The following is a 26,291-nucleotide window of genomic DNA, read 5'->3' on the forward strand; positions in this document are numbered from 1 at the left end:
ATAAAATGAAATAAGATATTTTTATAGTACTTACATGCTGAGACAGAGATTTCATCAGTGAAAGATCTGAAATCTCAAAACTCAAATTGTCATCTCTAAAGTTTTTCATGTAAACTCTGGTGCAACTTTATCACCAAAACCTTCTTGGACCAGGTTTGATGTTGCAACTAAATGAAGCACTAAAAAGTGATTGAACATTTATATTTGCACTAATCCAGAAAGGATATTAAAAAAAGATATAGTGACATTTAGTTGGTCTCTATATAGAAATGAATCAGCTTAACAGTATGGCATGTGACTTTATTCACACAGGCTTTGGATATACACCAAATCTGATGGACCTAAATTTCACATGGCTCAGACTTTTTATGTTCTTAGATGACCAGAAAGCTGAATCAGGGAATCTGTGGCTAATGAAGTCCTGTTTTGTCCTAGACTTACCTTTTGTTGGTTCAGGGTGGGAGTAGGGTGAGGAAGAAAGCTTCAGGGAAGTTGGGGGGCGATCACATAAGTCAATTTGTACACTGGTTATCTTTTTCTTCTTTTAAGTAGAATCTTCCCATAATGTGGATAGGAGAATACAAACTTTATCAGGGAAGTGCTAGTTCCATTGTAGACACAATCCTGAGGTCATATGTGTGACCAAATACAAATTTACCAATGACATACCTAATTATTTTTTCATTTATGATCAAAGTCCTCCCTTCCACCAGATTTTCTACCAGCTTTGTCTTTGTTTATACACTAAGCAGATATGTTCCACTATCTGTGCTTGGAAAGGCAGAGTAGGGAGTGATAGATTAAGTGTTTGAAGAAGGTCAATCATTTACTACCAAGTTATAATCAAGTTGTTGGGACTCAGTTACTTTATCTGTAAAATGAGAAGTTTAGATTATATAATTTCGAAAGTTACCTCTATGGCTAACTACTCTGATTCTATGATCCTTTCCTAATATATCCACAGCAAACTTGTAAATTTAAAACATTGCTTATAAAGCTGCCTGGTTATAGACCAAGGAGATGCTATTGTATCTAACAACAATATGGTTTTTCTTCTCTTTTGCTATCATGGTTTTTAATTTCTGATGTAGAACTTGACTCAGATTTTGTCAGTTAGCTCTGCATTTGGGAGGCCCTACTGGTTTTCTGGAACATTGTGAATTTCCAGAGTTTCATTTTGAGGCTCAAAATCTGTGAAAGACCTGGAGAGATGTTTTCAGGACCTAGCTTCTGGGAAGTTCTTACTGCCTGTCAAACACATACTCTATCACTAGTGAGCAGTCCTGAACAAGAATAAGAAAGGGGTGAGATCCTAATGTGTTTGGAAAGCTAACATGTTGATGTTTGTCTTACTTGGCAGAACCCCAGGAGCACTTGTGAGAAATATCTATACAAATATAATTAGGAAGTGCCTAAAGTTTTCAATGTTTTTTTTGTGTGTTTCTCAGGGGCCCCAAATCTCAAACCTCTTGTTATGCAATGGGTGCTTACAATTTTTTCAGGAAGTATGGGGCCATCATTCTATTTCTGGTTAGCAGGATGGATGGATGGGGGAAGGAGGTTGGGAAAGATGGTCAGGGTAGAAAAAAAAATAGAGATGGAGAGGAAATAATCTCAAATTAATAAAAGATCTCTTAAGGACTGTTGCCTCTCCAAGAAGACTGTCTTAGAAAGATGCTTTATTTATTTGTTTTTTATTTTTATATTTATATTCTTTTTTTATTTGCATAACTAAGACGACTTTCCCTGTAATCATTAAATGTGATGGTGTCATGTAATACAATTTGTTGAATGGATGAGTTCTGTGTATATGAACTTAAATACAAATATTGTTCCTATTTGTGACATTATGATGCTATACAGGTTCTCTATTTTTCTAGCATAGAGCTCTTTGCAGAGACTAGAAAACATTGGTAAAAGAAGGACAAAAAAACAGAGCCACATTAAAATGCAATAAAATAACCAAAAAAAGTAGCAATCTATGGAGGACCAAGTGTTGGTTACATTCAACAAAAACATACAAATCAATTCAATTTAATAAACATTTATTAAATGACTTTGGGCAAGATACTATGATCATTGCTGGGAATACAAATATAGTTAAGCCCATTTCTGCAGGAGCTAACAACCAAAAGGATAATTAGCCCTAATAGAAAGAGGCTGGGTTCTTAAATGCCTGGGATGAAAGTTGAAAGGGAAAAAAGCAGATTTTTGTTGCTTAAAAAAACCAATTTTTAAAAAAAAATTAAGGGAGACTGAGATGAATGCAAAGAATTGCAGGGCAAGTGTTTTGACAAAGTTGAACATGAATGAGAATAAAACAGGGAAAGCTTTATTTTGGAAGGAACATCCGAGATGGCTCTTGAAATAAGGAGGTATTCTCAAGAATACCTTAGGGTAGAGGAGGGAGTTTCTTCATGGTATCATGAGGTGCATGAGCAAAGGTACAGATCTGGGACAAGTCAAAAATGAAAAAAGGAATTGGAAAGTAATCAAATTTGTCTGTAAGGTAAACTGTGAACGCAAGCAGTATTATGTAAGACTAATCAGGTAGGATAGAATCATAGTAATAAGACCTCTGTGCCCACTTCCCTTATCCATAAAATTAAAAAGTTGGATCAGAAATATATAATTTACCTAATAGACATTGAGGATTTTAAAGAGAGGAGTGATATGATCATATTGATGTGTTAAAAAGGTTACTTGGACAATTATTTGAAGGGTGGATTATAAAAGATTTAAAATAAAAATGAGAAGATCATTTAAAAGAATTCCAAACTCAAAGAGTTTGAAGAATGTAAGGGAGGGGTGTAAAATATAATAAATCTGGAAAGGAAGGTCGTTGCCAGATTGCAAAAAGGCTCTAAATACTAGGTTAAGAAGTTTCCTTTTTTTTTTTTTTTTTTAGATAGCATAGGAAAACACTATAGGGAAATTATTTTTTCAGCCAGGTGGAGATAGAAGAGTTGGAGAGAGTAGAAATTGGAAGAGAATAGATTGTTGTAATAACCCAGGTAATAGATGAATAAGATTGGTGGCTGTGTAAATGGAAGGAAAGGGACAATGTGAGAGATGTGAAGACAGAGTTGGCAAGAGTTACCTGCAATGGGAATGAAGTAGAAAAGCCAAATTTGTGACAAGCTGTACAGATTGAAACAACAAGACTTGGAAATTCATTGGTTAAGTGATACAAGGAAATAAGAAAAGTCAAAGATGAGATGATTGATTTGAAGGATTGATCCTGATGTAATTAATAGAAGTAGGGAAATTAAGGAAAGGGGCAAGTTTAGTAGAAGAAAAGAAATTAGTTTTAGACATGTTGAATTACAGGTGAAGCTACCCAGCATATGATTGGAAATATAATATTGTCTGTGCCTCTGGAGAAAAGATTAAGAGTTGAGATTATGATTTGGGAGTCATCATCTGAATAGAGATGACAATCGAGGCTGAGTAGAAAAATTCATCAAGGAACAGCGTGTACATAGAATAGAGCATAGGGACTAGGACAGATTTTTTTTTTTTTGGAACATTCATGTTTAGAGCGGGATGAGAATGAGGAGCCAGACAAAGAGATATTGGAAGGAAAATGATGAGAATGTAGTGACATGGAAACCCTGGGAAGGGAGGAACACTGCCCTCAGTGTCAAATACCATAGAGAGGTCAAGGAGACTAAGGATGGAAAAAAGGTTGTTTAATTTAGAGATAACAAAGTCATTAGTAATCTGTTTCAGATATTTAAGCTATTTTGCAAAGGAGCTAAGAAGTGAATGCATTGCAAGGAAGTAGAGGCTGAGTATAGAGTATTCTTTCTAGGTGTGTGGTAGTTAAGAGGGAGGAAGAAGATAGAAAAGGTTTTTAAGAGGGTGGAACTGTTAATAGAAGAATTTTGTTTGCTTGCTTTTTAGACTGGTAAAGACTAGACTTCCACCCCTCCCTGCCACACACAGGACTGTAGAAAAGAGATCAATAGAGATAGAGCAGGAAAGATTGAAATTGCACAAGCAAGAAAGAATACAGAAGGGAATGAGTTCAAGAGTACAGGTGGAGAGGTTAACCAGCTAAAAAAGCCATTTCTTCTTCCTGAATTACGAGGAAGGAGTTATAGGTGACAGCAAGAACCTAAGTATGCCCTCAAGAACAATGTAAGTTCCTTGAAGGTGGAGAGCATTTTTTTTTTAAATCACCAGAGTGTAACATAGTACCTTGTTCATAGAAGGCAATTATATACATGCTTGTTGAAGAGACATGATTCAGGCCAGTTCCAATGGACTTGTGAGAGCCATCTGCACCCAGAGAGAGGACTGTGGGGATTGAGCGTGGATCACAACATAGTATTTTTACTTTTATGTTGTTGTTTCTTTACTTTTTGTTTTCGTTCTCATTTCTTTTTCCTTTTGACCTGATTTTCTTGTGCAGCATGATAATTGTGGAAATATGTATAAAAGAATCACACATATTTAATATATATTGGATTACTTGCCATCTAGTGGAGGAGTTGGGGGGAAGGGAAGGAGAAAAAAAATTGGAACACAAAGCTTTGCTAGAGTGAATGTTGAAAACTATCTGTGCGTATATTTTGAAAATAAGAAGTTTAAAAAAACCAATAAATGCTTGTTGAGTTGAACTGAATGAAGACCTAACTTTGCCTCTTTTCTGTTTTGTTTTTGCTATATCACCTATCTATCCTGGTTCTGTTTTCTTATCTGAAAAATGAGGGTGATTTCTAGAGTCTGTTTCTATGATTCTGTGTCACAATGGCAAAACAAAGTGAGACTACTATGACTTCACCAATTAAATATTTGCCATTCAAAACACCCCCTATTTCAATAATATTTAACCAATTCAAAAATCCCAACTATATATTTGTATCTATATCTCTATCTATATGTATGTATATACATATATATGTGAGTTTTCCTCTTTTATATAAATACTAAAAATATAAGTGGAAAAAGAAGATATCTAAGGCCATGACACAGAATTGGATCCTGTCAATCACAAGTATTATCACATTTGTCATTGTGACTATAGAAGCTTGTGGGAAAAAGGCTTAATAAAAATGCCACAATTCTTTATGATTATCATCTTCTTCTCAATGTGACCTACAAAACACAGCTCTCCAAACACCACAATATAATTTCAGTTCAAGGAATATCATAAGACTGTTTCACAAAGAAAGCTGATTTCTTTTTCTTCTCTATTGTCTTTTTCTTCTGTTTCAAAAAAAAATTTCTGAGAACCTTCTTTACTGGAAAGTGGAAAGGTCTCATTAGGAGAAGGATTGGCACACTGGCATTTTTTCAGGCTTCTCCCATTTTCTCTTCCTGCTTTTCCCATTTTGTGGAGGTCCTCAGCTATCTTTTTTTCTGTGTCTTCCAAAAATCTGATCAACAAATTAAACAGAAGTGCAATCCAGGCAAGGCCAAAGAGAATCCAGATGGCCACCAAAGCTTTGTAATAGGAACAGTAGTATTTCCCAGGCTGTGCACCTAGAAGTAGTAAGTAAAACATGTAGGCAAATCAATAAAAGTTGACTTTAGTGTTTCTTTATTCATACACATGCCAGTTTCCAAACTAAAGTTTAGTGGTGATTATTCTGCTGAGACCAAGGCTGGTCCAAGAACTAGAAAACTAGCCAGAACATTACACCTTAGCAATTATTATTCTCAGATGGCATTCAAGGGCTTTCATAATCTTCAAATCAATTGGTTCAGAACCTTTCCAGTCTTCCTTTACTTTAAAATTGTTGCTAACTTTTCATGACTTCATTTAGAGTTTTCTTGGGGAAAATATTAAAGTGGTTTGCCATTTCCTTTTCCATTTCATTTCACAAATATGAAAACTGAGGGAAACAGTGTTAAGTGACTTGCCCAAGTTTATATATCTAGTATCTGAGTACATATTTGAACTCAGATTTTCTCTAGACCTGTTGCTCTATCGACTGAATCATATCGTTTCCTTTTTCACTTTCTTCCAACTACCCAAATTCTGTGCTCCAATGATACTGGAGTTCTTACTGTTCCCCATACCAAACTCTCCATCTTCTGGTCTTTTTTTCATCTTACCTTCCAGCTTCCTTTAAATCCCAGCTCAAAGCCTACATTTACAGAAAGCTTTTGCCAAGTCCCCTTAATTCTGAGGTCTTTCCTCTACTGATTACCATCAGTTTGTCTAGTACATAGCTTCTTTGTACATAGTTGAAAACTGCTTGAATGTCCATTAGACTATGAGCTCCATGAGAATATCTTTTGCCTTTCTTTGTATTACCTATGCTTAGCAGATAGTAGGTATTTAATAAATGTTTCCTGACTGACTGTCTTTTGACCAGCTTGCAATCTCTCACCAGAACAAGCCTTTCCAGGTTCTTAGGATCTGCTACTAAAGCTTATACCAACATTATTATACCTTCAATAATCCAGAAGCATTTTTACATTCCAAATCATCAAAGTAAGACTTTAGAAGATATTAACAATGTCTCACATAAGGATAATTAATTGATTTGATTATAGACTTTAAGAAATAGAACAGATTTTAGAAATTTTATAGTGCCGAAACTGGGCCTCAAATTAGCCCAAAGTCAAAGTTTTTGACTTTCCCTGTGAGTTAGTAATATGATCAGGGACATGATCACAGCCCAAGTCTCCCAAATACCAATATGGATTTTTGGTTTAGTTTTCCAATTGAAAACCAATAAAAAATGAAAAGGAAGTTTCTTTAAAAAAGAAAATGTCAAAAAAAAAAAAAGAAAATGTCCATTAATTAGAAAAATATAACTCAGCTTATGGAAATCAAATTATCCAAAACTCAAAGTTAAAAAAGCTGTCATTTGATTCCCAGATTGAAAGGGTCCCTTGGAATGTATTTATCCCAGATGCTTGGTTTTGAGTGCTTTTTCTCTGAGGTCCCTTAAGAACACAATTAACATTTCAAATATATAACAATGTAATCAATTACAATTTTAAAGTCAGAAATGAAAATAAATACATATATCATATTTTGTGTGTTACACTATTGTACCCTAAGAAATGATGAGCAGGATGCTCTCAGCAAAACCTAGAAAGACTTAATGAACTGATTCAAAGTGAAGGAGAACATTATATACAATAACAGCATTATTATATGATGATCAACTGTGAATGATTTACCTATTCTCAACAACACAATTATCTAAGACAATTCTGAAGAACTTTTGATGAAAAATCCTATCCATCTTAAGAGAAAGAACTATTGAGTCTGTAAATCAAAGCATACTTTTTCTTTACTTTATTTTTCTTATTTTTACCTTTTTTTTCACAATGTGACTAATATGCAAATATGTTTTACATGATTGTACATGTATAAGTTATATAAATTTTATTACCTTCTCAATGATGGGGGTAAGGTAGGGAAAGAATTTGAAACTCAAAATTTTAAGTGAATATTAAAAATTGTTTTTATATTTAATTAGGGAAAAATAAAATAATAAAGTAAACACATGCATATATACACACATACAATATACTACACATACATATGTATACACACATATGGAGAGGTTGTGTGTATGTAACAGAAAATTGTTTCGAAATAGATTCATATTAAGGGAAGAATGATATACTGTTTCATCTGGGCATGGTGGAAAGAGTTTTAGAACCCAAGAAGACCCAAGTTCAAATCCTATCTTTGCTTGCTTACCTAGCTTACTAGGTAGGTGACAATGGCAAAGTCATTTAATTTCTGAATCTCAATTTCTTCATCTGTAAAATAAGGATAATAATATCTTATTATAAATAATATTAATTATATGAAAATTTATATCTGTATATATAAATTATATAATTACATATAATTATATATATACAGGAACTCTGAAAGGGTGTACTTGAGTCTAAGACAGCAGGGTGCTTGCAGTTAAGTACCTACTAGGTGTGAGATGGTGGTTCTCTAAGCACATACTTGATGTAATGTAATGATGTGCTCTATCTAGTTGGAGTATACTTAGGGTAATGTGGTGATGTGATGTTCTACAGCTGCACATGTCCAGTGTGGTGCCATAATGTAGTTGTGCTGGGATATTTAAGGAGAGTTCTTAAAGTATTCAAATAAGAAACCTATTAAAGACTTTAGCTTAAAAAGACCAAGGTTTCCCACTGCATCCAAGGCCATCTCCAGTCATTCTGATTTGTATCTGATCACTGAATCCAGATGACTCTGGAGGAGAAAGTGAGGCAGGTGACCTTACATGGTCCTCCCTCACTTAAATCCAATTTACTTGTATGTCATGGTATCATCTCCCTGGGGCCATGACCCTTTTCTAGAATGAAGGAAAAACAACTACAGTAATAAAGTCCTTGTGAAAATTTTAAAGCACTGTATAAATGTCTCCAGAAGCATGGCATATTTACTAGAGAACCAGCCTTAAAATCAGGAAGACCTGGAATAGATGACTTTGTCTGACTCACTTTGGGTATGTGACTTTGAACAAGTTTTGCTTGATTTCTCAGGAGATCAAAGAAAGTTTTCTCACTGGGAGTACCCATACAAAAGTAATCATAGACTCAGATCTATTTCCATTTGTAATAAATATCAATTATCATCATTATCATAAGCTTGCATTCTTAAGAATTTCACTTTTTCACTCTGTCAGGTTATGATAACTTTAGATTTAGGATCACTGCCTCATTTAATGCAGATATAAATGTGCAGTAATAATATTGTTTTTATAATCACTAAACTCTTTGTAATCTGATGAAATAACCAACAACAGAATTATACATGTTTTATTTCCCTATTCTCCTCCCTACCTCATTTCTGGAACCTTTCAAATATAGATGTTATTGTCAGTAAGAACATTAACCATCCGATTAGGAGTCTGCCAAAGAAACAATTGGGATATGTGTGGAGTCCTGTTGCCTGTCAAGTCAGAACGTATCCACAAAGTTTATTTAAATGATGTATTAACACATACAGTCCCAGGACAGTCTAATTTTGGCTCCTCATAGGTATTTAATGAACTGGCTTTGGGGGGAGTGGGTGGAAATCCTGTTTCCATACAAAACAATTGTCTATTAACAATCTATTCTGGCCAGCTGGTGGGAAAACACAATTTACTTATGACCACATCAAGGCCAAGGTCTACTAACCCTTGTTAATAAACTTGAGGGGGGGAAAAAAAGCTTTAAATTAATGAATTTTTTTCTTCTTATATAACAGAACACAACTACCAATCTTCCAAGCTAATGGATCAAAATATCTTCCCAAGTTGTATATCTGCTATTTTAACTAAACCATACCATTTGGTTAGCCTGAAGTAATCCAGTCTCCAGTAAAGTCTGAATGATTTGGGTCCTGCTGAGTTAGTTAAAAGTATTTGTAATGTAATATGTCTACAGGCACATGTTAGAGCATAAACAATGCTGACATAATGCTGACATAAACAAGTTCTAGATATGTAATTCAAGAATTTTTTATTTGGTTTTCTCCATAATCTTTGGTATTTGTGTATTATAGTACCTTTCATCCAAATAGATTTTGAAAAACCAAAGATTTTAAGTTTCATTGTCTCCATTTTGTAGCAGATAAATGAAGTACAGAGAGGTTAAGTAATTTATTTAGTATCAGTAGTGGAGATAGTAGCAGACACTGGAGGAAAGCTTAGTGAGTCATATGTCTCTTTGAGATTTCTGTTCTCCAAAACCTAGTTTGCAGAAAATTTCTCATCCCATCTCAAGAAACACTGCATCAGCGCATATGGTCAAAAGGCATACTTTTCCTTTGAAACCCTGGAGGTTGAGCTCATTAGTGAAAGAGAAAACACTCTCAGGAATAAGGCTTTGCCTTTGGCTCTCAGCCATCAGTGGGACTTCATTTCTCCATTCTTAGTCATTTTATTAGCACTGGAATAATTGCTAATTTTGTTTTTTTAATTTTTGTTTTTGGCCTTAGAATTTTGTTGGCTTTAGGTTACATTTTATGGGAAACATCCTTTCATAAGATACTAGTTCATCAGGCATTGGTGTGTATATCTTCTTTTTAGAACATCAATCTAAAGGAAATTTATAGAATAGTAAGAAATGAATTTATAATTAAATAAAGATATAGAAATCCATATGCAATCAAATTCAAAGAATGAAAATTCAATCTTGCCTAGGGTGAAAAATAGTAAATTTATTCATCTTCTGTTTATAATACATAGTAACCTGATCCCCTCTAATTATAACATTCTGAGATTGTGAAAAACTTCCCAGATGAGATAGGTTTGTATTGAAATTTTTTTTTGCATTTCATTAGACTAACTTCCATCCTTATAATGAGCATTTGCAACAATACAATAGAGAGAAGTACAGTTTGTGTTTCAACATCTGTTATTAAATTTAGGGAGATAGAGAAATTCTCCAAAAAACTTGTTAAAAGAATTCTAAATGAAATCAATATATACTATAATATTCAGTTACTTCAATGCCAATATAGGCATAAAGAAGAATAGCAAAAAAAAAAAAAAGATATCAAAAAATATGACTTAGGAGTAAGAAAAAAGAGTAATTAAAGGCTCATTATGTTTATAGATAACTCATCTTTATATCATGAAAGCTTTCTTTTAAAAATAGGAAAATGCTATAAGCAATGAATAATATCACAATTTTTTATTATATTCTAACAATTAAGAAATCAATGCTTTGCATTATGAGTGTCATTTTTTAAATAGTCATATGTGTATGCGGACTGTTAACTCATTAGAGCAAACAAAACTCCTTACTGGATTAGGCAAGATGAGAAGATAGTATATAGAACACTGAAGATCCAATTTGACCTAGTTATACAATGTTAACACTGAAAAATGAGAAATGGTTAGAAAAATAATTGTCAACACAGACTACAGTCATTTTCTAATGAAGTCTAACAAATGTAAATCAGTCAGGACAATGAAGAGACAAAACAAAAACAAAAGACAAGAAAATCTCTTAGAGAGCAAACATGATGATGAACTCATTGATAAGCAATGATAGCACTTGTTTAGAATAGAAATTAAGTTACAATATTTAACAGAGGAAAATGGAGAAAGATTATGAGCCATATCTCATAAGATATAATTAGAGGCAGTTGAAGGAAAAAACAAAATTCTTTAAAAGATATAACAGAAATAATTGTTTAAGAACTTTCTGATTACTAATATTAAGAGAGACATAAAACAGAATATTATGTTTGCTGTAGATATTTGCTATTATCATAGTAGATATCCAATGAAGGGAATAAATAATTCTTTATCCCCCAAATATTACCTTTGGAAGATGATGTGTTAATTGCATCAAGTCATAGAGCAATGCTGAGCCACTTAAAAGAGATCTATAATCATTCAAGAATTCAACCTAATTATCTACAGAATACCCAAATGGATGAAGAATATCTATAGTATAACGATATGTTCTCTCTTTTTCCCTCTCTCCTTCCCTCCCTCTGTCGGTCTTTGTTTCTCTGTCTCTATCTCTCCTTAGCCCATACATACATGTTCACATATAACACTGTATTCATTATTGGGCAATTAACTAATACAAGAATAATTGACTCAATTGCATTTGGGAAATTGTCCAGTGCTTTTAATGTCCCCATGTTCCTTCCTGAAATAAAGGCTTATCTTTCATTATTAATATTATTTCCCTTGATACTATACATTTGCAAATCATGAAATTAACAAACTCTAAAGAATTAAAGTTACAAATCACACAAATGACAATGGAGAGGTCTATGAAAGTTGTGAATAGACTGATGCATTTTTTTAACCATTGAAGAATTACTCTGGAGCAGTCATATCAGATTTTATTAGAGACATAAACGGGAAAAACAATGGAATAATTTGAGAGCAGCATGTGTAACCACCAATTTTCACTCAATGCAAGAAACCTATAAGGACTGAATACATGTCCAATAGGACAAGAGTTAACACAGAATAAAAAGCTAAACTAGATTGTGATATATTCTATTAGAGGCAGTATCCATAATGATGAGATTGTACATCCTTTCAAAATATTGCAATAAGCTGTGGGCACCCTCTTTGTAGAAACTCAATCTTAAGGAAATCTACAGAAGAGAAAGAAATGAATTTATAATTAAATAAAGACATAGAAGTCCATATGGAATCAAATTCAAAGAAGGGAAATTCAGTCTTGCCTGTGGTGAAAAATAGTAAATTTATTAATCTTCTGTTTATAATAGAGGGAAAAATTAATCGCCTCCAGCTATAATACTTAGAGATTGTGGGAAAACTTCCCAGATGTGATAGCTTTATATTTAAATTATTTTTATACTTCGTTAGACCAACTTCCATATAGGAACCTAATTTGTATTAAATTCTGACATAAAGTAAATAGTATTAAAAATTTTCTTCTGAGATGGTATCCATCAATTGGGGAATGGCTGAACAAATAACATACATGTTGGATTAATCAATCAATCAATATTTATTAAATGCCTATAATATGCCAGACACTGTGATAAGAATGGGGATACAAAAAAAGAGGCAAAAGTCCCTATCCTCAAGGAGTTTTCACTCTAATGGAGAAAATATGCAAGCAAAATATATACAAAGCAAACTATATTTAGGATAAATAATAAATAGTTAACAAAGGGAAAGTACTAGATTTAAGAGAGATTGAGGATAGTTTTCTGCAGAAGTAGGATTTTAGTTGGTACCTAAAAGAATTGAGGGAAGTCAATTCCAGAATAGCCAGAGAGATTGCCCTGAGTAGGCAGAGATACTCTGAGCTTGGCCCCAAAGTATTCCAAATTCCTTTAAATAGTGACTCTAAACAAATTTTAGAATATCAGAATACATTTCATTCCAGATGAAGATAACTTAGAAGGTCAGCAGGGAAAAGTCTGTGGCAAAAGGGTGCAAGTCCCGCACACAGTCCCAGCGCAAGCCATGCTAGCAAAGCCCTGGTCCCAGACCCAGCACCAGCGAAAGTCTCAGCTTACACATGGGAGGTTTCTTTATCAGCACTGAGGAAGGTCTCTGTTGCGTTAGCAACTAGAACTTTCGGTCACAGTGAAACAGGGATACTCTTCACAGTTCCAGGACAGAAAAGAGGTCTTATGATCAGGTCCCTAGAAGGAACTCTGAAAACAGCTTGAGACAGTGCACCCTCAACTTTGGAAACAAAGCCCTACTTTCACAAAAAGTGAAAAGTTAAATAATAGATTGGGAAAATGAGCTGATAACAAAAAAGATTCTGAATATAGAAAGTTACTATACTCAGAAGATAATAACAAAGTCAAAATTCCTACATTTAAACCTCCAAAAAAAATAAGAACTGCTCTCGGGCCATGGAAGAGCTTAAATGGAATTTTAAAAATCAAGGAAGAGAGAGAGAGAGGAAAAAACGGGAAGAGTAGTGAAAAAAGGAAATACAAAAAACAAATGAGGAACTTAAATGTTTAAATTTGATTTAAAAAAAAAAACAAATTGGACAAATTGAAAAGGAAGAACAAAATCTTACTGAGGAAAATGATTCCTTAAAAATTAGAATTGAGCAAATGGAAGCTGATGACTTTATGAAAAATCAAAAAACAATTAAAAAAAAACAAAAGCATGAAAAAAATAACTCTCTCATTGAATAAACAAGTGAACTAGAAAATAGAGCCAGGATAAATAATTTAAAATTTGTCTATCTGAAAACTAGGGTCAAAAAAAGAGTCTAGATCTCATCTTTCCAGAAATTATCAAGGAAAACTGTCCTGATATTCTAGAACCAGAGGGTAAAATAGAAATTGAAAAAAAAAAATCCACCCATCACCTCCTGAAAGAGATCCTCAAGTGAAAATTCCCAGTAATATTGTATCCAAATTCTGAAACACTCAGGTTGAGGAGAAAATATTGCAAATATTCAGAGGGAAATAATTCAAATATAATGGAGTTACAGTCAGGATAACCCAAGATTTAGCAACTTCTACTTTAAAGAATCAGAAAGCTTGGAATATAATATTTCAGAGTGCAATGGAGCTAGAATTACAACCTAAAATCACTTAACCAGAAGAAATGAGTAATAATTCTTCAAAAGAAAAGATGACATTCAATAAAATAGAGGCATTCCAAGCATTCATGATGAAAAGACCAGAGCTGATAAAAAATTTGATTTTCAAATACAGGACCCAGGAGAAGCATAAGGAGGTAATCAGGAAAGGGACTTAATAAGGTTTATCTGTTTACATTTCTACATGGGAGGATGATAAATTATTATCATGATGACAATCATGATAATAAATCATTGTTATGGCAGTTAAGAAGCACATATAGACAGAGGGGCACAGGTGTGAGTTGAATATAAAGCAATAATATCTAAAAAATAAGATAAAATCAAGGGTGAGAGAGAAATATACTGGAAGAAAGGGAAAAGGAGAGATGAAATGTGTAAATTATCAGCCATAAAAGAAGCAAGAAAAAGTTTTTTCAATGGAGGGGAATGAAGAGAAGGAGAAGTGGGTGAACCTTACTTTCATCAGAATTGGCTCAAAGAGGAAATTAACATACAAACTCAAAATGGGTACAGAAATCTATCTTACCCTGTAGGAAGGTAGGAGGGAAAGGAGACATGAGAAGGGGAGAGAGAGTGATAGAACAGAGCACATTGGGGGAGGGATTAGTCAGAGACAAACCATTTTTGAGAAAGGACAAAAGTGAAAGGAAAGAGAGAATAGAATAAACAGGGGAAATACAGTTAACAATAGTAACTGTGAAAAGAATGAAGGCTTCATTTCTCAAATGTATAGAGAACTGAGTCAAATTTGTTGTTAAAAAAAAAAAAACTATTCCCCAATTGATATATGATCAAAAAATATAATCTATGCTCAAAGAGCTGTAAAATCCTACATATCCTTTGATGTAATAATGCTACTACTAGGCATGAATCCCAAAAGAGATTTTTAAAAAGGAAAAGATCCTCTATGTATAAAAATATTTTTTCTTTTCTCAGGAAAAAGAATTGGAAATTGAGGGGATATCCATCAATTTGGGAATGGCTGAATAAATCGTGGTATGTGAGTATGAAGGAATATTATTGTTCTATAAGAAATGAAGAGCAAGATGCTATCAGAAAAGTCTGGAAAGTTGTCCATGAAGTCAAGCTAAGTGAAATGTACTATGTACAAAGTAATAGCAATGTTGTGGGATAATCAGCTGTGAATGACTTTACAGATCCACGACTGCTCTGAAGAACTTATGATGAAAAATGGTATCCATATCTAGAGGAGGAACTGACTGTGTCTGAATACAGACTGAAACATATTTTTTAACTTTATTTTTCTTAAAAAGGTTTTTTTTGGGGGGGAAGGTAGGGAGAGATCTATTTTCTTTCACAATACGATTTTTATGGAAATGTTTTGCATAACTTCATATATGGTAGGAGTATGGAGGAAGGGAGAGACTCTGGAACTAAAAGTTTTTAAAACAAACATTTGTTTTTTTATGTAACTAGGGAAAGTTAAAATATTAAATAAAGAAATTATGAAAGAGACGACTTTAGAAAACATGGGAGGATTTGTATGAACCTATGCAGAATGGAATGAGTAGAACTAGTAGAATAATTTATACAACAACAGCAATCATACAAAGACAAACAACTTGAAAGGCTTAGGTACTCTGATCAATATCAGAACCAACTGCATTTCCAGAGGACTCAAAATGAAATATGCTACCCATTCCTTGAGAGATAATTTAAAGTATGCAGATTTAAACATATTATTTGGGGCAGAAGATGGGACTGGGGATGGGGATGGAGATAGAAGGAGAAAGATGAGAAAGATATGGCCAATATGATGATTTGATTTGCCTGACCATACATATTTGTATCAGGGGTGGTGTTTTTCTTGCTTCCTCAACTGAAGGTGAGGGCAGTAGTGATTATGAATGGGATTGGAAGTGTGAAAGGAAGAGATGGACCTGAAAATAATTTTTTAATTAATTTTTTAAAAAATTAAACATATACCCAGATTCTGACCAAATCAGTGAAGGTCATTCTTTTTTAATCCCTAGCCTTCCCAAATTTTGTAACTTGGGCATCAGAATATTTTTTTCATCCAGTACAACTAGGATTCACAGAAGTTTAGCATTATCTGTGTAAGTGACAGAGACAGGATTCAAATCCGGATCATTCTTGACAGTGAATTCAATGTGCCTTCTAACATACCATTTTACTTTAAAAAAAAAAAAAGTCATTTTAAAGTTTTTCAGACACAAAGCACTCCAATGTGGACAAGGACACATGGATCCAATAAATGGCTATTGTGAAAACTTAAGATTCTAACACAATCAAAGTATTTTAAAATAGAGGTTAATAGAGTCAATTCCTCTTCCAAATCCATTTGAAAAGAACAGCTTATACCATGATGATGTGAGTTGCCATACCAACTGTAGATTCCTTATGTACTTTTCTAATAAAAGGTTGTGCCCTGCAGGGATACTATGACACGAACAGCTTGTGAGCAGCATGCTTGACCCATCATTAAGACAGAGGAAATACTAGAGGAAATTCAGCACAAAAAGAATATTTTAATTGTGTTTATGCTCAGCATGAAAACTAACAGAGGAACAAAATATGGGTCAGATATTATTACCATATGCATCTAGTTTCAATGGCATGTCACTAGCTGTAACTAGCATGCCTTTCACCAGGACTGAAACAGTAGAGAGGGGACAGAGTTGAACAGAAGATAGTACAATGGAGTAGGAGGTTGCGGTGGAAAAGTAGTCAGCATGGTTCAGGTATACCTATTTTTATAATATGAGAGCAACCCCCAGAGAAGCTAACTTATAGGATTTGAAGGGGAAGGCAAAATAGACCCAGGGGAAGGGATTGGCTGGCAAAGGATAATGAAACATAATGAAGCCTGTCTCTGAATCCTTGTGGGGAAGAAATGTACTTTTCCAGGTGCCATTACCTGGGGAAACCCTCTGGTTGCCCTGCCCCAGTTAATGACCACTGTGACATTCTGTCTTTTTAAGATACTGATAGTAAACATTATCATGTAGTTATTGAAAAAGAAAATAACTCAGCTAGTAACTAGCTAGCTCTGTGATCTTACTTTAATCCAATTCATGCACAAGTCAAGACAACACCCTGTTATGTCATTGGCCCTCTTTGAAAATGAAGAAGGAACAGCAACAACAAGTCATGTGACTTCGGGCAGACCCCACATCTCTAGTCTTTAGTTTCTTCCTCATGGATCTATTTTAAATGACTTTTAAATTATCTTCTAGCTCTAAAATCAAGGCTCCTAAGGAGGGTTTCTTTTGATTCAACAAAACATTCAATTTCTCTTTCATTCTTCTGAAAAGATATTTGTGAGAACAATTTGTTGGAAAGTCATGGCTCTAGCACTCAATTATCCTATATCTGACAGTGATCAGAAAAAGAATTGATTTCTTCAGTCTCAATGTGGTATTTTTGGTGAGACATATCAAAAATGTAGAGTTAATCTTTATGGCAAGTATGAATAAGAACTGTACAAATTTTGTGGTTGGGCACATGGATGCTGGCAATATTTTGTGGATTTCATCATAAATTCTTTTAGTTGAAAGAAATCTTTTTAATTGTGGATTATCCTTTAGTAAGACCTTCCCCGGTCTTCCATTGCTGAGTTCCTTCTGGAGTCTTTTTGAAAGGGCCCAGGCCAGCCTTCATTCCCATCCTACCTCCATTTCTAACTTCCAGACTTCAAAGTCCTACCCTTGCATCAAGTTCCTGCTTGCCTCATGCTTCTCAGAAGTGGAAAGAATACTAGGCCTGGAGTCAGGAAAAGGAAAAGGAAATCCTTTTCCTGAGTTCAAATCTGGCCTCAGACACTGAATATATAAACCTGGACAAGTCACTTAAATTTGGTTGCCTCATCTGTAAAATAAGATGGAGAAGAAAATGACAGTATCCATTATCTTTAAAGAGAAAACCCCATATGGGGTCACAAAGAGTCGGACACAATTGAAGTAAGTGAACAATAACTTCTCTCACAAGAAGGTAAGCTTCTTAAGGGTTTCGCTGGTGCTGAACATAATGCCCTAGCACTTAGGAATTTCTATCTCCAAATTATTTTTTTTCTTTCCTTCCCTCTTAGTCTCTTCCCTTTAGAAAAAGAAAGCTGGATAACATAAATATTATCTAGTCCAGTGGTTCTCAAACTTTTGTTCTCAGAATCTTTATATTATTAAAAATTATTGAGGATCTGTCCAAAAAATTTTGTCTATGTGGGTTGTATTTATAGATATTTATCATATTAGAAATAAAATTTTTGAATTTGTAGACCCTCTGAAAGAGTTTCATAAACTGCCACTCCCAAGACCACACTTTGAGAACCACTGATCTAGTCCACCATTTTGAAAGTATGAAATTAAGGCATTAAAGCAAATAATGTTAATTGACTTTGTCACACAGTCAGTTACACACAGATCCAGGAACAAAACCTAAACTTCTGTACTTGAGAGTTCTTCCTTCTATACCACACTGCGGGTCTTATTTATATTTCTTTTGTGGCTAGAATTAAGGTAAGTACATACAAACTAACATAAGCTGATTCATGTTCTTCAAACCTAATTTTAAAAAATAATTTTTATAATGGGAATGCCATTGTTTAATGGTTGACTGTGACTTCCAAAGCTATTATTCCACATCACCAGGTTGTGATGGTAAGCCTCTCTGCAATCTATAACTGAGCATATATTTAAAATCTTTTCAACCTAATATTACCAATCAGTGCACTTCAAAATCTGTTATAATCACTACACAATAAAACATCAAAAAATGATGGCTTTCTAAAAATATCAGTAAACTGTTGGGAGTTGGGAAAGGGGAGCTTTTCATTGAAGTAGAGTCTTATGCATTTCCTCATTTAATATGTATTACACAAAAATGAACCTCTTAAAGTATGGAAGTCCCCTCCATAAATGGAACCTCAGGGCTAACAACTTTGGTTTGTAGATGTTCGCTTGAAAAAAGAACTTTCAGGTATTCTTTTTCACTTTCTTTGGCACCATTATCTTTGGCTCTATATTTGAAATTGTCCTAGATTTCTGATTTCATTGGTATTAGAAATGCCTGCTAAGTAATTCCCTTCATCACTATAGACTATAGTCTTACGGAACTGCCTAAGTACATTGAGAAGTTAAGTGACTTGGACAGTATCATGGATCCTGTATGTGTCAGTGATGAGAATTGAACCTGCTTGACTCTCCATTTATATATGATGTGTTTTTCATACATCTATCTATGTTTTAAGGGCAAATTTTCTGGACAAGTCACTTAACCTATAAACCATAATCTATGACAGGCAATGTCCTACCATCTTATCAATGAGATGAATAGGAGTTGGATCTCTTTAGCAATGAGGTGATTCAGGCCAATTCCAATAGATTTGTGATGGAGAGACCTGTCTGTATCCAGAGACAGGACAGGAGACTGAACATGGATCACAGCATTGTATTTTTACCTTTTTTTGTTGTTTGCTTGTTTTTTTTTTCTTTTTTGATCGATTTTTCTTATGCAGCATGATAAATGTGGAAATATTTTTAGAAGAATTGCACATATTTAACCTATATTGGAATACTTGCTATCTAGAGGAGAGGGTTGGGAGGAAGGGAGGGAGAAAAGAAGGGAACACAAGATTTTACAAGGTGAATGTTGAAAAATATCTTTACATTTGAAAAAAAAAGCTATTATTAAAAAAAGAAAAATGAATAAGAGTATTTGTGGAGTCTTTCTTCCCCTAGAAGTCCTTTTACTAACAAAAAACCCAGAATGTGAAGAACAAGATAGAGTTTAACTGAATCTACTATTTTCATTACAAGTATTTTTGATGCATCTTGTGTGGACAAGCTAGAGCAAGATTTGAGAATCATTTCTCTAGCAACTAGGAGTTCACAGTACTTAAAGTAGAAGATGTTAATTCAAATTTGGCCTCAGACACTTACTAACTTTTTGTAACTTGTTCAACTTCTATTTGCTTCAGTTAATACCTACCTCCTCGTGTTGTGGAAATCAGATGAGACAATATTTCCTAAGTATTTAGCACCCTGCCTGGCATATAGACATTTTGAATGCTTGTTCCCTTCCTTCCTTCCTTCCTTCCTTCCTTCCTTCTTCCTTCCTTCCTTTCTTCCTTCCTTCCTTCCTTCTTTCCTTCCTTCCTTCCTTCCTTCCTCCTTCCTTCCTTTCTTCCTTCCTTCCTTCCTTTCTTCCTTCCTTCTTTCCTTCCTTCTTCCTTCCTTCCTTCCTTCTTTCCTTCCTTCCTTCCTTCTTTCCTTCCTTCCTTCCTTCTTTCCTTCCTTCCTTCCTTCCTTCCTTCCTGCCTTCCTGCCTTCCTGTCTTCCTTTCTTCCTTATTAGCTTCTTCCCATAAGAGAAAGAACGGTGAATAAAAAGTGTCTGTATTGGATAAAAGTGACAAGATTCTATGAGAAATTGTTGAATATTTATTATATGTGTATAAGCATGTGAGAGTATGTGTATATGTTTAAGTTTCAGCATTTCTTAACTCCAGTAAATACATGATGCATCTCAGGTTGACGCTTTATTTCAAAATCTATTTCAATCTGCTGCTTTAAATGAAAGAGCTACTTCAAATAGGAACATGAGAGTCCTTACCTACTACATAATCACCAAAACCAACAGTACTTAGAGTGATGAATGCAAAATAAATTCCTTCACTATAGGTCCAACCCTCTGTTGAGTGGAAGACAATTGATGGTAATCCAAGAAATATGAGGATTCCCGTCATCAGGAAAAACAGAAGTGTCAGAAATTTGATTTTTTTCTAGAGAAAAATGAAAAGGGATAACAAATTAGGCATACCACGAACCTAATATGACTCAAATAGTTGCTCTCTTCTAGAAGCTCTCAGTTTACAGTGAAATCAGTAATAGTATTTTGAACTTAAATATCACATTTTGCTCTGATACCTTCAAGACTTAATTGAGGTGGGGAGAACAATTTTATATTTTTCTAATCTGTAACTGGGATATTTGTCTTATAGATGTGCTTTTTACTTATTCACCCAATGGTGAACCAATGCTTATGATACAATTATTCATAGTCCTAATGATAGAGTTTATTGCACACTGACAGGCTAAGTGCATGCATTATCTTCAGTCATGACTTTGGGGCACCCATTATGGGCTTGGTATTGTATTAAGAGCTATGTCAATCATATATTTTAAGAGCATGTTGTTCATTTTAGTTGTCAAATGTTACTTTTCCAAGATAGCTCCCAGACTTCAAATTATTTTTTTCCTCTTGCTTGAAAACACAGAATTAATAGGTAATACTTCCATAGAACATAGCACTAGGAATCAGGAAGATTTCAGTTTTAATCCTGCCTCAATTGCTCCCTACTCCTGTGACCCTGGACAAGTCCCTTATTTTCTCTGTGCCTCAGTTTCCTCATATTTAAGATGTATACAATAATAGCTCGTACCTCCCAGGGTTATTGGGAGAATCAAATGAAATAATATTTGTACAAATGTATTACAAATCTTAAATCATTATATAAAATTATTATCATTTGTATAATAAAAAGGGAAGCAATGAAGAGTCTTTTAAAAAACCAATTCCTCAGGTTCCAACATTTTGTGAGCAATGCAAACAACAGAGGAAATACTAAAAATTATTTACCCTCCTTACAAAAATAAGGACAAATTACTAAATATGAGATTATTTCACAATGATGTGGCTTCAATTGTGGTTTTCTATTAGAGAATTTTATCCTGCAGAGGGTATTATGGTAGAAGCAGTTCCAAAATGTGCAAAGTCAGTGAATGATAAAGGATAAGCTGCTGTATCTCTTTTTCTCAGCTTCTCCACTTATATATAGATTCACAATAAAACAGTTGGCTCTTTTCAAAAATGAGATATTCAGATCAGATCCAATGATCTTGTGATGAAGAAAGCCATCTACACCCAGAGAGAGAACTATGGGGACTGAGTGTGGATCACAACATAGCATTTTCACTCCTTTTGTTGTTGTTTGCTTTTTTTTCCCTTTTTGATCTGATTTTTCTTGTGCCACATGATAAATGTGAAAATATGTATAGAAGAATTGCACATATATAAGGCCTCACACATTTATTAGCTGTGTGATCTGAGCAACTCACTTTACCCCATTTGCCTCAGATTCTCCATCTATAAAATGGCCTGAAGATGGATATGGCAAACCAATCAAGTATCTTTGCCAAGAAAACCAAAAAATCAAGTAAAAAGAATTGGACACAATTAAAACAGCTAAACAACATCAATAATCATTGTCATTCTCTCACCTCTCATTTCCATTTAGTCATAAAGTTCAGTTATTGCTACCTTTTCAACATCTCTTATATATACCCCCCTTTTTTCCTCTGACACTGCCACTACCTTCTTGGTGCAGCTCTTATCACCTGCTGGCTGATCCCCCTGTCTGAGATCTTTCTTTCCTCTAACCCATCTTTCAATCAACTGTAAAAATAATCTTAAAGCACATATATGGCAGTGTCAGTTCTATATTTAGTAAATTATAGTGGCTCCTGATTGCCTCTAGGATCAAATATAAAATGTTTGACTCTTAAAGCCCTTCATAATTTGGTCTCCCCCTTTTATCTTTCCAGCAATCTTACACCTTACTCCTTCCCACATATTCTATGATCTGGTGACCCTAGCCTCCTTTATTTTCTCCAGTTATGACACTTCATCTCTCTACTTTGAGTGTTATTATTGGTCGTCCTCAATATTTGAATATTCTCCTTCTCATTTCTCTCTTCCAGATTCCCTGGCTGTCCACCTTCTTCAAAAAAAATTTTTTGATCCTCCTTAATTTTTAATACCTCCTTGTAAGACAATCCCCAATTTATCTTGTATATATAATTCTTTGCACATTCTCTCTCCCACTGACATATAAGCTCTTTGAGAGCAAGGATGAGAATTTGTTTTTTGGATGCATTGAGGATTGAGCGTTTTTTGTTGTTGTTCTTGGTTTTTTTTTTTTTTTTTTTTTTTTTTTTTGCATTTCCTTGTATCTTAAGAATTTAGCACAGTACCTGGAACATAATAGATAATTTAATAAATGCTAGTTTTCTGACTATCTCTCTATCAAAACAACTTTAAACATACTTTTGTTTCTATTAAAAACAGCAGACAAAGATCTCTTTAGAAATCTAGATAGCAATATCTATATATAAAGTAAAGGCAACCATTTAGATATTGGTATAGATATGGATAAAAATATCCCATTAACTAATTCAATTGTCTGTAACATAGGGTTATATATATATCCACTTTGTATTTCAGATTTGTATATGCAAATCTATGTTGCATTATTCTGTACTTCCCTGGTTTTATAGTATTCCAAGGCTGAGTTCAATTAAAATAAGCTAGAGATCACCCCTCTGAATTATTTATTGATTTTACAATTTACAAGCTAGAAGCATTTTAAGAACTTCACAACAGAGAATCTTTTTAAATCTTTGGAGTTTGTATAAAATATCTTTCCAGATCTAGCAAGAAAGTTGTTAGTTTTTCAGTTAGTTCAATCTTGTCTGATTTTTTGTGACCCTATTTGGAGTTTTCTTAGCAAAGGATATTTTGCCATTTCCTTCTCCAGCTCATTTAACAGATGAGGAAACAGAAACAAATAGGGTAAAGTGACTTCCCAGGGTCACAGAGCTAAGAAGTGTCTGAGACAAGATTTGAATTCAGGAAGAGGAGTCTTCCTAACTCCAAATTATCTACCTATCTGCCCTAGCAAGGAAGTTATATAAGCTTATTTTCCCTGTTTTACATCTTGTTTGAAATTAAAACTTTGTAGAAACTGAAGATGTTTCTCTCTCTCTCTCTCTCTCTCTCTCTCTCTCTCTCTGGCAATTGGGGTTAAATGACTTGCCCAGGATCATACAGCTAGGAAGTGTTAAGTGTCTGAAGCCAGCTTTGAAGTCAGGGGTCTTCTAACTTCAGAGCTGGGGCTCTGTCCACTGTACCCTAGATGCCCCTGATGCTTATCTGTGTAAATGTATCCTTCCTGAAGTCTTATAAAACTCTTTCTGAAACTTTACGCAGCAGCCACTTTCACACCAGAAATACCGCCACATCTAGTCTCCTCCTCTGGTGAGTTCCTCTCCAAACTGCATGCATGAAGTTTACCCCATCAGCCAACTTCAAGCTACAGTCTCTTTCTCTGATTTGGGAACTCATTCCTGTCTTCCATGCTTACCGTGGTAGTCATGCTTACTTAAGAGCAGAGAATATCTTAGATTTTGACTCTATTTTTATTCTCAGGTCTGAGCCTAGTCCCTGGCACATAGCAAGTGCTTGATCATTATCTGTCTGTCTCTCTGTGTTTCTGTTTCTGTATTTTTCTCCTTTTATCTCTGTGTCTCTCTGTTTCTCTTATTTCTCTCTGTCTCTTTATCTCTAAGTCTCTCTCTTTCTTCCTCCCTAATTTATCTATCAGCTATTTTCACATCTGTCTCTGTCTACTTACCTACCTATCTGTCTGTCTATCTGTCTATATAGAATGTGAAAGTTGTTATGTGAGCAAAGTAATCATAGCTATATTTTTGTTCTACTAAGTCGTTATTTTTTTCAAATCAATAAATAATTCAGAGGGGTGATCTATACTCTTAGTAGGTAGAATAATCATAAAATTGTCATCTGTTACAGAAGCCTATCTGTGAAAACCTTCCTATTTTCTTCTCATATTTTCATCAAAGATACCACCAATAAAGGCACAAAACCTTCTCATAAAGATTTTAGAGAGACGAAAAGCAGGCATGTGAGTCAGTAGTTGCTAATGTCTTCTTGGTGCCTTTTATATATTAAAACACCATATGTTTTCCATTCTTTTTGAATCATCTTCTCTTTTAGAAATCTTGAAATTCTATCCCTTAAGTACCTTTAAAATGATATTGTCTTCATCATAGATTTCTTCTGTTTGTGTTCAGCCTGATCCAGCTGCTCTTCCTAACTTAATATTTTAAGTGGTATTAATTCACCCTTACAATACTATCTACATTATCACCTATGAGAACACACTACAAAATTGCTGGTGACTTTGTTCCATAATGCTTATGCTTGTTGTCCTCTTTCCAGTTTTATCCACAAATGTTCTTGACTTTGTTATGTCTCATGTTAAGCTCTCTAAAGATTTATTTTCTCTGCAACTACTTTTCATTATTTTGTGAGATAATATTGTTCATAGGCTACCAGTATTGCGCCCTGGGATGTTTTACAAATAAGCTTATTGCTCTAGTTCCATATTGTCTCTAACTACTATACCTCTCCAGGTGGCAAGAAGATTAAGTATTTGTTGCTGAAATTCTTTCTGAACTCAAAATAGTGACTTTGATGCATGAGTGAAATGTCTTTAAGAAGACAATGATAGTCTAAGCCTTTCAATTATCCATTTTCTTTTTTTCCAATTAACTCCTAATTTCAGCAAAATAGATTGATCTTACTGCAGTTGCAGTGTCTTCCTCTTGTCTTCATTTCATATAATCTATTATTTTCTTTGACCTTTGCTATAACTCAATTACAAATACACATAAATAGTGACTCTGAAATTCTGTGCCTGTCACCAGTCTGCTAATGTGAGTGAAAGCCAATTTGATTACTTCAGTCACAGCACCCAAGATGCATGTAAGAAGATTTAACTGATCCAAGAGAGCAGGCCCAGTCATTTTTATGCTATGGCATAGTGAGAGTTAAGTTTCTTCATTCCCCATCCCCCATTCCTCATTCCTACTAAAGAATAAGACAATTCAGAGAATACTGTCTTTCTAGTGGTCCAAATTATTCCCCACTGCCTTGCTTCACAGATAACAAGATAGTGTCCTATTAGTGTCACATAAGACATTTGTATAAAAACTCTAAGTAAGTTTGAGTGACTTGAGTGACTTTTGGGGGCCTTCAATCATAGTGCACAAATTGCTGCACATCTGAGCCACCAGACATACACTGTTCCTAAGGGCCTCCCATCAAAGCTGCTTCTGACTGACATCTGTTCTCCTCCCATGAGTGCCATCTCTATGTGGCAGTGTTAATATTCAAGAATAGCTCCCTCCTCTTTTGCACTGCAGTTAAGATAAAACCAATTTCTCTTTTCAACAGTGTGGTAATTCACTGAGTGTAGATCACAACATAGTATTTTCACTGTTTTTTGTTTCCTTGCATTTTGTTTTCTTTCTCTTTTTTTTTTTCCTTTTTGATCAGATTTTTCTTGTGCAGGATGATAATTGTGGAAACATGTATAGAAGAATTGCACTTGTTTAACATATTGGATTACTTGCTGTCTAGGGAAGAGATTGTGGGGGAGGG

General features: G+C 34.3%; 1 protein-coding gene across 1 annotated transcript in view; it reads right to left on the reverse strand.

Annotated features, from left to right (window-relative positions):
• Positions 1-1,662: 1,662 nt before the first annotated feature.
• Positions 1,663-26,291, reverse strand: part of LOC127549580 (potassium channel subfamily K member 16-like) — a 42,713-nt gene continuing 18,084 nt past the window's right edge. The window contains exons 4-5 of the mRNA XM_051977751.1: positions 20,601-20,769; positions 1,663-5,490 (exon numbers count right to left, since the gene is read on the reverse strand). Of these exons, the coding sequence (XP_051833711.1) occupies positions 5,156-5,490; positions 20,601-20,769 (504 nt within the window). The 3' untranslated portion in view covers positions 1,663-5,155. The remainder of the gene's footprint in view (positions 5,491-20,600; positions 20,770-26,291) is intronic.

The sequence above is a fragment of the Antechinus flavipes genome, chromosome 2 (assembly GCF_016432865.1).
Source record: "Antechinus flavipes isolate AdamAnt ecotype Samford, QLD, Australia chromosome 2, AdamAnt_v2, whole genome shotgun sequence".
In the NCBI taxonomy this organism is placed as follows: Eukaryota; Metazoa; Chordata; class Mammalia; order Dasyuromorphia; family Dasyuridae; genus Antechinus; species Antechinus flavipes.